At 51.5% G+C, this 13,610-nt stretch overlaps 1 protein-coding gene and 1 pseudogene across 1 annotated transcript; both read right to left on the reverse strand.

Moving 5' to 3' along the window:
- LOC144782560 (uncharacterized) lies at window positions 1-6,554 on the reverse strand (annotated as a pseudogene).
- A 553-nt stretch (window positions 6,555-7,107) lies between these two features.
- LOC144782561 (uncharacterized) lies at window positions 7,108-12,587 on the reverse strand. Its single transcript, XM_078661945.1, has 2 exons — window positions 10,938-12,587; window positions 7,108-7,118 (listed from the first exon to the last, which is right to left on the reverse strand). Exons 1-2 carry the CDS (start codon window positions 12,556-12,558, stop codon window positions 7,108-7,110), a joined length of 1,632 nt encoding a protein of 543 aa, XP_078518071.1. The 5' UTR covers window positions 12,559-12,587.
- Window positions 12,588-13,610: the final 1,023 nt, after the last annotated feature.

Consider the following 13,610-nt stretch of genomic DNA (forward strand, 5'->3'; position numbering starts at 1 on the left):
CTAAAAATCTGGCAACACTGCCAGCTGGGGAGTACAGGAGCAGGTTCGCTGAGATGAAGTGCTGGCTGGGCGGCCAATATCTGCTGGTGGTAGGTCATATGTTGGGAATGGATCAGAACCAGTGTTCTTCACCTCCACGTTAGGTAATGTAATCCATGCAGCCTTTCTCGAACTGCGCTAAAACAGAAGTCAGATAATGTGCCCATCCATTTTCCGTATTATCATCGTTTTACTCCGTGAAGAGGCCCTCATTCCTAGTCCGGCACAATTGCTGATTCTTGCATTACGACATTGCAGGCAGCAGGCCATGCAGGAGATGGTAGGGAAGTCACGTGACACAAATCATCTTTATACAACAATTCAGAGTTTGATAACAAATTAATGTAACACATTGTAATATACAATGCCAATAGCTCAAACTTTAATACTGGGAGACCTATTGCATTGTAAATGCTTGTTTGTCTTAGTTTTACTCTTAGACATAGCAACCTTTAACCCCTCCTTGCTAGGAGGCCTGGGAGGAACCACGTCCTCAACCAAATGCGAGGAGGCCTCGCGACCCAACAGTGACACTTTTTTAGGCAGAGAAGTGGAAGGAACCAGTTTACGCTTTCTGCTATCCCCCGCAGAATGGGCCAAAGCTTTGGTCATGAGGCTTAAAAGGGAATTTTCCATGTGTCTGGACACACGAGTCATAGAAGCCTCGACAGCAGTCTCCACTGAAGTATTAATAAAGTGACTGAGGTCTGACTTGAAAGCTTCGCTTTCCTCATTATCCAGCTCTGGAGAGCTTGTATTTTCCATGCCAGCAAAAACGGAAGGGAAAGGGTTAATGCAGAGAGGAAAGTAAAGGGGGCGGAAACGGGCCGGAATGGCAGGGAGACACTCCCCTGGGGGCGGACACCGCGTTGTGCAAACAGCGGTAGAGAAATGAGCAGCAGGGAGCCACGGAGCACTGTGAGGGAACAGCCGGTAAGGCGGGAAGCGTGCGCAGCGGGAGAAACCAAACGCTGACACACGCGAGGGGGGGGGGGGCCGAAAACGGGGCAGAAGCAACTCGGAACAAAGACCGACCAGCAAAATGAGCGCGAACGCTCGTAAAGCACAACAGTAACTTCGGCAGCAAACGGAGCATAAATACAACACAGCAATGCAATAAACGCGCACCAAACACTAAAATATGAAGGAGAAAAGGAAAATGCGACTTATCTTTCTGCGTAGCAGCAAGAAAAGAGGACTTCGTGTGGTCAGAGATGGCCATATATACTATCCTGGTTGTGATTGGACCATTGTTTGTTTATTCTAACCCCATTGGCCAGTAGTTTTCTGCTGGGCCTTCTGGGTATTTGTAGTTCTTTGCTTATCTTGCTGCTATTTAAAATAAAGCAAGAAAAGAAGGCATAATAGGAGCCTCCGTTCTTGACATAAAATTTAGACCCAGATTTACAAAGGGTTTTTATCAGGTCTGCATTACTTTTTGATGGCATACACCAGTGCTTAATTCGAACCAGTGGTTGCAGGTGGGGCCCACCAGCACTAATTTTTGGGGAAGAGAAAAATGGAAAAACTGTGAAATGGATTTGCATCAAAATTCATGGGTGGATGCACTGGAACGCCATTTCACCAAACCTGGAACGTCTTCCTGGTGCAAAGTAACGCAAGGCAGTCCATTGCCCAGCATTTCTTTTTGTTACCAACCAATGCAAATCATCATTTGCATTGGTTTATAAATCTCAAATACGATTTTGCGTCTGGTCTGCAGTTCTTAATTTGTAAACCATGACATGCCGAAGCCCACGGCCAGCTCCATCAAAGATCGGTGTGCAGAATACCAATGCTGCATAGTCTTGATTCCACTTCACACCTCTGGCATTTGCCAGCCAGGGGCCTCGGTGTGAAGGGCATCCTTGAGTTGACACCAGATCAGCTCCCGCGAGTGACTAGATGGAACGGCCGACTGGCTTGGGGCCTGACCTAGGTGAGCCTGGGTCCCTGACTCAAGTCATTGATTCCAACGCACATGCCCCCAAGAACTAAAGACACTTGGTGCCGCTGAGGTCAGGGATGGCCACCTGGACAGCCCCGGGCCCTTGAACTGTGCTTGGGGACTGCATTGTACTTCTTTGGCCGTGACCTGTGGGGTGCCGGTAAGTGTGGTGGAGTAGGCCGGAGTGGTGGGGAAGGCAGTGGAGCCGCAGAGCCCCATACACCAGTTCATCTGTCCCTTGAGTGGCTGGGGTGAGTGATTTGTGACAGACTGCCTTTATTGCATGCTAGAACTATATGGCTGATTCCCCACCCGCGTCTGAACCTGCTACATTCGCTGCCATGAACTGCCCGCCCTGTTGCGGTGTGCTAGTCCTCTGCCATATTTTGGGACCCTAGCCTCTCTAGCTTGTGCCACCCCTGGCATGCATTGGTGGGCAGTGGTGGCACTTGAACCCGGACTGCCTCTGTGGGACCTTGTGCTGGTCGCCCCCTTTTCACCCTTTTACCTGGACCTCCCGCTGGACCTGATAAGTAATGTCCATGACGTCCTTGACCTGCCCATCTTAAAGCCTGCCGCCACACTCTCGACTACTGCGCAGCACTGCTCCCTCTGCTGGGCTTTGTTGTGACCAGGTTGGGGGCCACGAAACGCCTTCCATCTTAGCCTTATTTACACCCTACACTGGAAGTGTCCCTGACAGAAGTTACCCACGATACCCATGCATCTGGCTTACCACCTCCGGCCCCACTTCACAGGTCACGAAAAACTATCTGTCCTCACCGGATCAGCTGCTCATGCTGCCACAAGGCCATGTTAAGTGGGCCATATCTCCGCCACCGGCAGTGTCTTGGAGAGTCTCCACACCGCTGATATGGGTAAAGACAAGACTACCCACCCAACTACCTCCCAGACTGGAATAGAGCAATTCACCACTGGTCCTGCGAATGTCCATCCTTGAGGCGCCGGAGGCGGGACTGGTGGCTCCTCGTCGGCTGGAGATCTTGCCACTAACCTCCACGGAATTAGGGCACGCAATCGGCCATGGAAACCAAAATCAGAGAGGTGCGTATGGATGTGGCGCTAATCCATCAGGCCCTCAGAAACACCACAGCCTGGATCATGGAGGCCAAATACCGAATCTCCAAAAGTGGAGGATGACGTTGCATGCCTTAAATTCCAGGTCACCAACCTTCTTACACGTACGTCAGAATTGCACCGCCGCGCCTAGGGTGCTGAGAACCAGTCCAGCTGCAATAATGTGCATGTGATTGGCATCCTTGAAGGAACTGAGCCTCAACATGTTGCAGACTTCGAGGGGGCGTGGCCACGAGCCAAGCATGGTGGTCGAGCTTTGAGCTAGCTCCGTTGTAAGCCCCACACACTAGCGGTTTATCCTGTTTCCCGAGCCCTATGGGAAGTCTGCCCAGGCTCCACAGACTCCAAGTACGTGGCGCCCGCTGTGGCGTGAACTGCAGAGACTGGGACCCTCCCGAGGCGTGGGCGCAAATATCGGCGCGGACGAGGCCTACCTCCCGGGGGCAGACCGCGGCCCGTCGTAACTGGACTGGCCGGTCGCGAAGACGCCGAACGGAGGAAACGCATAATTGAGATTCAGAGACCAATCCTGCAGGAATGCATCTGTCGCGAGAGCAAGAGGGTCCGGTCTCCAGCTGAAGAAAGCGGGAAGTTGGGAATTGAGCCGGGAAGCGAAGAGATCGATAGAAAAGGGACCCCATTTCTGGGAGAGAGAAAGAAAGACGGAGGGAAGCAGCTTCCAATCGCTTGAATCTCGAAGGTATCGAGAGTGCCAATCTGCGATGGCATTGAGACTGCCCGGGAGATATTCCGCTCGGAGAGATAGCTTGTGTTGAAGACAGAAGTGCCAAAGGCTCTTTGCAAGTTCCGCCAGCGGTTTTGACTTTGTGCCACCTAGATGGTTTATGTAGCGAACCGCAGAAACATTGTCCATCCGAAGGAGAATGGAACAACTTGCTTTGTTTTTTGCCAGACTGCGGATTGCAAAGGAGCCTGCCAGCATCTCTAAACAGTTTATGTGCAATGACGACTCCTCTGGAGACCATGTACCTCCAGTCGAGATTGAACCACATCGGGCGCCCCAACCCGACAGGCTGGCATCTGATTCTAATACAAGATCGGGGGCCGTTGCAAAAATCGTCCTCCCGTTCCACGCATCTAAATGGTCTATCCACCATTGTAACTCGAGACGGGATTCTTGGTCCAGCTGGATAAGATCCGAGTACGCCAAGCCTTGGCGAAGATGACGAATCTTCAAGCGTTGCAGAGCACGATAGTGCAGAGGCCCTGGAAAGATCGCTTGAATGGAGGCTGACAGAAGGCCTACGACCCTTGCAAGCGAACGAAGAGACACCTCGGAAAGGCGAAGAATTTGACATAATTCTGACCGAATGGCTGAAACTTTGGATTGCGGGAGATAAAGAGATGCGGTGGAAGAGTCCACTCGGAAGCCTAGAAATTCCACACTCTGAGAAGGGACTAACATAGATTTCTCGGAATTGATGAGGAAACCCAGATCCAGAAGGAGAGACTGAGCAATCTCGAGGTGAGAAAGAAGAGTCTGCATGTCCGAGTGCATGATCAATATATCGTCTAGATAAATGATGAGACGAATACCGAGGGAGCGCAGATGGGACACCACTGGCTTCATCACTTTGGTGAAGCACCAAGGAGCGGAAGAAAGTCCGAAAGGAAGAGAACAAAATCGGTAAGTGACACCGGACCACTGAAATTGTAGAAATTTGGTGTGGGCCTCGTGTATAGGAATGGAAAGATATGCGTCCTGTAGATCGAGTCTGACCATCCAATCGGATTGGCGTAACGTATCCCTGAGATGGAGAATGGTCTCCATCTTGAAGTGGCGATAAACCACGAACTGGTTGAACCACTTGAGATTGATGACTGGACGAACTTTTTTGTTCTTTTTTCGAACCAAAAAGAGGGAGCTTAGAAAACCTGAGGGATCGAAGGGAGCGACAAGAATGGCTTGTTTGTGAAGAAGACTTCGGATCTCCTGTGAGACTAGCAGAGCTACGTCTGCGGAAAAAAACAACGGAGGAGGAAAAATAGACTGGAAAGGCTGAGCGTAAAACTCGATGAGATAGCCTTGAACGGAATTGAGGACCCAGGGATCCGCCGTGAGCGCGCGCCACCTGTGAAGAAAAAGAGCAAGACGTCCTCCGATAGGAGGGGGAGGGCTCACCTTGGTTGTTGACGTTGTTGTTGTGGGCGCGGAAACCTTTCTGTCCTCGACCCCTGAAGCCACGACCTCTTTGGGGATAGAACTGTGGCTTGAATTCTTGATAGCCGGAGTTGGCTGCGCCTCTGGAACCTTGGTTCGGGTAACCGCGGCCGGAAGAGCGGTTCCTGCCTCTGCCGGCCCTGCCAAAAACCCGAGGGGCAAACACTTTTTTGATGGAAAATTGCGCTTTGTCTAAAGAAGCAAAAGTGGACACGTAACGGCTGAGATCCTTGACAAGGGAATCGCCAAACAAAAGGCCGTCAGCCTTGACACCCGGGTCCTGGGTAGCTAGGTTGGCCAACTTCGGATCCAATTTGATCAACAGTCCTTTACGGCGCTCATGAGTGATCGCTGCGTTGGCATTACCCAACAGGCAAAAGGAGCGTTGAAGCCACAAAGAGATTTCTTCCGGATCAAGGTCCGAACCTTCCAATCGGGCCGTCTCCGCCATATCCAAAACCCGGGCCAAAGGGCCCACAACATCCAAAAGCTTGTCCTGGCAAGTGGACCAGGCCTTATCCACACCCCTGCGGGGATCCTTGCCAAACTTCGAGAAGAAAGTAAGAAGGGGCTGATCAATTGAAGGTGTAACGGTGACATGACAAGGAAGGGAAGGTTTTGGACACTCAGACTTGAGCTTAGCACGAACAGACTTGTCCAAGGGCAGACGGAGCTTGGAGGAGATGTATTCACCCACATGAGGAGTGGGGAACCACTCAGTAGAATTGGGATGTCTGATAGAAGAGGGGTCAAACATAGGCTGGCCCTCCGAATCCAAAACAGGTTCAGACGCAAAAGCATCCAATCTCGCTTTCTTGGGGGAAGGAGAATCAAGTAAGTGAAGTAACCCAGTCGAATCATCTGTGTCACCCATATCATCATCATCATCATCCGTGTCAGGAATTGCATCAATGACCAGCTTCTTAGGAACCTCCACATTTTTTGTCTTAGTTTTACTCTTAGACATAGCAACCTTTAACCCCTCCTTGCTAGGAGGCCTGGGAGGAACCACGTCCTCAACCAAATGCGAGGAGGCCTCGCGACCCAACAGTGACACTTTTTTAGGCAGAGAAGTGGAAGGAACCAGTTTACGCTTTCTGCTATCCCCGCAGAATGGGCCAAAGCTTTGGTCATGAGGCTTAAAAGGGAATTTTCCATGTGTCTGGACACACGAGTCATAGAAGCCTCGACAGCAGTCTCCACTGAAGTATTAATAAAGTGACTGAGGTCTGACTTGAAAGCTTCGCTTTCCTCATTATCCAGCTCTGGAGAGCTTGTATTTTCCATGCCAGCAAAAACGGAAGGGAAAGGGTTAATGCAGAGAGGAAAGTAAAGGGGGCGGAAACGGGCCGGAATGGCACGGAGACACTCCCCTGGGGGCGGACACCGCGTTGTGCAAACAGCGGTAGAGAAATGAGCAGCAGGGAGCCACGGAGCACTGTGAGGGAACAGCCGGTAAGGCGGGAAGCGTGCGCAGCGGGAGAAACCAAACGCTGACACACGCGAGGGGGGGGGGCGAAAACGGGGCAGAAGCAACTCGGAACAAAGACCGACCAGCAAAATGAGCGCGAACGCTCGTAAAGCACAACAGTAACTTCGGCAGCAAACGGAGCATAAATACAACACAGCAATGCAATAAACGCGCACCAAACATTAAAATATGAAGGAGAAAAGGAAAATGCGACTTATCTTTCTGCGTAGCAGCAAGAAAAGAGGACTTCGTGTGGTCAGAGATGGCCATATATACTATCCTGGTTGTGATTGGACCATTGTTTGTTTATTCTAACCCCATTGGCCAGTAGTTTTCTGCTGGGCCTTCTGGGTATTTGTAGTTCTTTGCTTATCTTGCTGCTATTTAAAATAAAGCAAGAAAAGAAGGCATAATAGGAGCCTCCGTTCTTGACATAAAATTTAGACCCAGATTTACAAAGGGTTTTTATCAGGTCTGCATTACTTTTTGATGGCATACACCAGTGCTTAATTCGAACCAGTGGTTGCAGGTGGGGCCCACCAGCACTAATTTTTGGGGAAGAGAAAAATGGAAAAACTGTGAAATGGATTTGCATCAAAATTCATGGGTGGATGCACTGGAACGCCATTTCACCAAACCTGGAACGTCTTCCTGGTGCAAAGTAACGCAAGGCAGTCCATTGCCGAGCATTTCTTTTTGTTACCAACCAATGCAAATCATCATTTGCATTGGTTTATAAATCTCAAATACGATTTTGCGTCTGGTCTGCAGTTCTTAATTTGTAAACCATGACATGCCGAAGCCCACGGCCAGCTCCATCAAAGATCGGTGTGCAGAATACCAATGCTGCATAGTCTTGATTCCACTTCACACCTCTGGCATTTGCCAGCCAGGGGCCCCGGTGTGAAGGGCATCCTTGAGTTGACACCAGATCAGCTCCCGCGAGTGACTAGATGGAACGGCCGACTGGCTTGGGGCCTGACCTAGGTGAGCCTGGGTCCCTGACTCAAGTCATTGATTCCAACGCACATGCCCCCAAGAACTAAAGACACTTGGTGCCGCTGAGGTCAGGGATGGCCACCTGGACAGCCCCGGGCCCTTGAACTGTGCTTGGGGACTGCATTGTACTTCTTTGGCCGTGACCTGTGGGGTGCCGGTAAGTGTGGTGGAGTAGGCCGGAGTGGTGGGGAAGGCAGTGGAGCCGCAGAGCCCCATACACCAGTTCATCTGTCCCTTGAGTGGCTGGGGTGAGTGATTTGTGACAGACTGCCTTTATTGCATGCTAGAACTATATGGCTGATTCCCCACCCGCGTCTGAACCTGCTACATTCGCTGCCATGAACTGCCCGCCCTGTTGCGGTGTGCTAGTCCTCTGCCATACTTTGGGACCCTAGCCTCTCTAGCTTGTGCCACCCCTGGCATGCATTGGTGGGCAGTGGTGGCACTTGAACCCGGACTGCCTCTGTGGGACCTTGTGCTGGTCGCCCCCTTTTCACCCTTTTACCTGGACCTCCCGCTGGACCTGATAAGTAATGTCCATGACGTCCTTGACCTGCCCATCTTAAAGCCTGCCGCCACACTCTCGACTACTGCGCAGCACTGCTCCCTCTGCTGGGCTTTGTTGTGACCAGGTTGGGGGCCACGAAACGCCTTCCATCTTAGCCTTATTTACACCCTACACTGGAAGTGTCCCTGACAGAAGTTACCCACGATACCCATGCATCTGGCTTACCACCTCCGGCCCCACTTCACAGGTCACGAAAAACTATCTGTCCTCACCGGATCAGCTGCTCATGCTGCCACAAGGCCATGTTAAGTGGGCCATATCTCCGCCACCGGCAGTGTCTTGGAGGGTCTCCACACCGCTGATATGGGTAAAGACAAGACTACCCACCCAACTACCTCCCAGACTGGAATAGAGCAATTCACCACTGGTCCTGCGAATGTCCATCCTTGAGGCGCCGGAGGCGGGACTGGTGGCTCCTCGTCGGCTGGAGATCTTGCCACTAACCTCCACGGAATTAGGGCACGCAATCGGCCATGGAAACCAAAATCAGAGAGGTGCGTATGGATGTGGCGCTAATCCATCAGGCCCTCAGAAACACCACAGCCTGGATCATGGAGGCCAAATACCGAATCTCCAAAAGTGGAGGATGACGTTGCATGCCTTAAATTCCAGGTCACCAACCTTCTTACACGTACGTCAGAATTGCACCGCCGCGCCTAGGGTGCTGAGAACCAGTCCCGCTGCAATAATGTGCATGTGATTGGCATCCTTGAAGGAACTGAGCCTCAACATGTTGCAGACTTCGAGGGGGCGTGGCCACGAGCCAAACATGGTGGTCGAGCTTTGAGCTAGCTCCGTTGTAAGCCCCACACACTAGCGGTTTATCCTGTTTCCCGAGCCCTATGGGAAGTCTGCCCAGGCTCCACAGACTCCAAGTACGTGGCGCCCGCTGTGGCGTGAACTGCGGAGACTGGGACCCTCCCGAGGCGTGGGCGCAAATATCGGCGCGGACGAGGCCTACCTCCCGGGGGCAGACCGCGGCCCGTCGTAACTGGACTGGCCGGTCGCGAAGACGCCGACCCGCCTGAGGACGGGCAACACCCATCGACCCCGAGCGGAGCTCTGCGGCGGCAGGGAGATGACTGGGGAAGCACCCGCTACGGCCAGACAGCACGGCTGGTGAGTGGCCGCGCGGAGAGGACGCCGTACCCCGGGCTGGCCCTGTGTGCAACGCGGCGGAGGGTGAGTGCGTTCTGTGACGCACCGGCGGCGATTGAATCCCCGTGATCCTGTGGGAGAACGGAGGTGTAGGCGGCTGGCCCCCCCCAACCATTAAGGGACCCTCCCGAGGCGTGGGCGCAAATATCGGCGCGGACGAGGCCTACCTCCCGGGGGCAGACCGCGGCCCGTCGTAACTGGACTGGCCGGTCGCGAAGACGCCGAACGGAGGAAACGTATAATTGAGATTCAGAGACCAATCCTGCAGGAATGCATCTGTCGCGAGAGCAAGAGGGTCCGGTCTCCAGCTGAAGAAAGCGGGAAGTTGGGAATTGAGCCGGGAAGCGAAGAGATCGATAGAAAAGGGACCCCATTTCTGGGAGAGAGAAAGAAAGACGGAGGGAAGCAGCTTCCAATCGCTTGAATCTCGAAGGTATCGAGAGTGCCAATCTGCGATGGCATTGAGACTGCCCGGGAGATATTCCGCTCGGAGAGATAGCTTGTGTTGAAGACAGAAGTGCCAAAGGCTCTTTGCAAGTTCCGCCAGCGGTTTTGACTTTGTGCCACCTAGATGGTTTATGTAGCGAACCGCAGAAACATTGTCCATCCGAAGGAGAATGGAACAACTTGCTTTGTTTTTTGCCAGACTGCGGATTGCAAAGGAGCCTGCCAGCATCTCTAAACAGTTTATGTGCAATGACGACTCCTCTGGAGACCATGTACCTCCAGTCGAGATTGAACCACATCGGGCGCCCCAACCCGACAGGCTGGCATCTGATTCTAATACAAGATCGGGGGCCGTTGCAAAAATCGTCCTCCCGTTCCACGCATCTAAATGGTCTATCCACCATTGTAACTCGAGACGGGATTCTTGGTCCAGCTGGATAAGATCCGAGTACGCCAAGCCTTGGCGAAGATGACGAATCTTCAAGCGTTGCAGAGCACGATAGTGCAGAGGCCCTGGAAAGATCGCTTGAATGGAGGCTGACAGAAGGCCTACGACCCTTGCAAGCGAACGAAGAGACACCTCGGAAAGGCGAAGAATTTGACATAATTCTGACCGAATGGCTGAAACTTTGGATTGCGGGAGATAAAGAGATGCGGTGGAAGAGTCCACTCGGAAGCCTAGAAATTCCACACTCTGAGAAGGGACTAACATAGATTTCTCGGAATTGATGAGGAAACCCAGATCCAGAAGGAGAGACTGAGCAATCTCGAGGTGAGAAAGAAGAGTCTGCATGTCCGAGTGCATGATCAATATATCGTCTAGATAAATGATGAGACGAATACCGAGGGAGCGCAGATGGGACACCACTGGCTTCATCACTTTGGTGAAGCACCAAGGAGCGGAAGAAAGTCCGAAAGGAAGAGAACAAAATCGGTAAGTGACACCGGACCACTGAAATTGTAGAAATTTGGTGTGGGCCTCGTGTATAGGAATGGAAAGATATGCGTCCTGTAGATCGAGTCTGACCATCCAATCGGATTGGCGTAACGTATCCCTGAGATGGAGAATGGTCTCCATCTTGAAGTGGCGATAAACCACGAACTGGTTGAACCACTTGAGATTGATGACTGGACGAACTTTTTTGTTCTTTTTTCGAACCAAAAAGAGGGAGCTTAGAAAACCTGAGGGATCGAAGGGAGCGACAAGAATGGCTTGTTTGTGAAGAAGACTTCGGATCTCCTGTGAGACTAGCAGAGCTACGTCTGCGGAAAAAAACAACGGAGGAGGAAAAATAGACTGGAAAGGCTGAGCGTAAAACTCGATGAGATAGCCTTGAACGGAATTGAGGACCCAGGGATCCGCCGTGAGCGCGCGCCACCTGTGAAGAAAAAGAGCAAGACGTCCTCCGATAGGAGGGGGAGGGCTCACCTTGGTTGTTGACGTTGTTGTTGTGGGCGCGGAAACCTTTCTGTCCTCGACCCCTGAAGCCACGACCTCTTTGGGGATAGAACTGTGGCTTGAATTCTTGATAGCCGGAGTTGGCTGCGCCTCTGGAACCTTGGTTCGGGTAACCGCGGCCGGAAGAGCGGTTCCTGCCTCTGCCGGCCCTGCCAAAAACCCGAGGGGCAAACACTTTTTTGATGGAAAATTGCGCTTTGTCTAAAGAAGCAAAAGTGGACACGTAACGGCTGAGATCCTTGACAAGGGAATCGCCAAACAAAAGGCCGTCAGCCTTGACACCCGGGTCCTGGGTAGCTAGGTTGGCCAACTTCGGATCCAATTTGATCAACAGTCCTTTACGGCGCTCATGAGTGATCGCTGCGTTGGCATTACCCAACAGGCAAAAGGAGCGTTGAAGCCACAAAGAGATTTCTTCCGGATCAAGGTCCGAACCTTCCAATCGGGCCGTCTCCGCCATATCCAAAACCCGGGCCAAAGGGCCCACAACATCCAAAAGCTTGTCCTGGCAAGTGGACCAGGCCTTATCCACACCCCTGCGGGGATCCTTGCCAAACTTCGAGAAGAAAGTAAGAAGGGGCTGATCAATTGAAGGTGTAACGGTGACATGACAAGGAAGGGAAGGTTTTGGACACTCAGACTTGAGCTTAGCACGAACAGACTTGTCCAAGGGCAGACGGAGCTTGGAGGAGATGTATTCACCCACATGAGGAGTGGGGAACCACTCAGTAGAATTGGGATGTCTGATAGAAGAGGGGTCAAACATAGGCTGGCCCTCCGAATCCAAAACAGGTTCAGACGCAAAAGCATCCAATCTCGCTTTCTTGGGGGAAGGAGAATCAAGTAAGTGAAGTAACCCAGTCGAATCATCTGTGTCACCCATATCATCATCATCATCATCCGTGTCAGGAATTGCATCAATGACCAGCTTCTTAGGAACCTCCACATTTTTTGTCTTAGTTTTACTCTTAGACATAGCAACCTTTAACCCCTCCTTGCTAGGAGGCCTGGGAGGAACCACGTCCTCAACCAAATGCGAGGAGGCCTCGCGACCCAACAGTGACACTTTTTTAGGCAGAGAAGTGGAAGGAACCAGTTTACGCTTTCTGCTATCCCCCGCAGAATGGGCCAAAGCTTTGGTCATGAGGCTTAAAAGGGAATTTTCCATGTGTCTGGACACACGAGTCATAGAAGCCTCGACAGCAGTCTCCACTGAAGTATTAATAAAGTGACTGAGGTCTGACTTGAAAGCTTCGCTTTCCTCATTATCCAGCTCTGGAGAGCTTGTATTTTCCATGCCAGCAAAAACGGAAGGGAAAGGGTTAATGCAGAGAGGAAAGTAAAGGGGGCGGAAACGGGCCGGAATGGCAGGGAGACACTCCCCTGGGGGCGGACACCGCGTTGTGCAAACAGCGGTAGAGAAATGAGCAGCAGGGAGCCACGGAGCACTGTGAGGGAACAGCCGGTAAGGCGGGAAGCGTGCGCAGCGGGAGAAACCAAACGCTGACACACGCGAGGGGGGGGGGGGGGCGAAAACGGGGCAGAAGCAACTCGGAACAAAGACCGACCAGCAAAATGAGCGCGAACGCTCGTAAAGCACAACAGTAACTTCGGCAGCAAACGGAGCATAAATACAACACAGCAATGCAATAAACGCGCACCAAACATTAAAATATGAAGGAGAAAAGGAAAATGCGACTTATCTTTCTGCGTAGCAGCAAGAAAAGAGGACTTCGTGTGGTCAGAGATGGCCATATATACTATCCTGGTTGTGATTGGACCATTGTTTGTTTATTCTAACCCCATTGGCCAGTAGTTTTCTGCTGGGCCTTCTGGGTATTTGTAGTTCTTTGCTTATCTTGCTGCTATTTAAAATAAAGCAAGAAAAGAAGGCATAATAGGAGCCTCCGTTCTTGACATAAAATTTAGACCCAGATTTACAAAGGGTTTTTATCAGGTCTGCATTACTTTTTGATGGCATACACCAGTGCTTAATTCGAACCAGTGGTTGCAGGTGGGGCCCACCAGCACTAATTTTTGGGGAAGAGAAAAATGGAAAAACTGTGAAATGGATTTGCATCAAAATTCATGGGTGGATGCACTGGAACGCCATTTCACCAAACCTGGAACGTCTTCCTGGTGCAAAGTAACGCAAGGCAGTCCATTGCCCAGCATTTCTTTTTGTTACCAACCAATGCAAATCATCATTTGCATTGGTTTATAAATCTCAAATACGATTTT

The sequence above is a fragment of the Lissotriton helveticus genome, chromosome 9 (genome assembly GCF_964261635.1).
Source record: "Lissotriton helveticus chromosome 9, aLisHel1.1, whole genome shotgun sequence".
Lineage (NCBI taxonomy): Eukaryota > Metazoa > Chordata > Amphibia > Caudata > Salamandridae > Lissotriton > Lissotriton helveticus.

Coding starts and splice junctions, on each gene's coding strand:
- LOC144782561 (XM_078661945.1), bottom strand. CDS start 12,558: ATGACTCGTGTGTCCAGACACATGGAAAATTCCCTTTTAAGCCTCATG.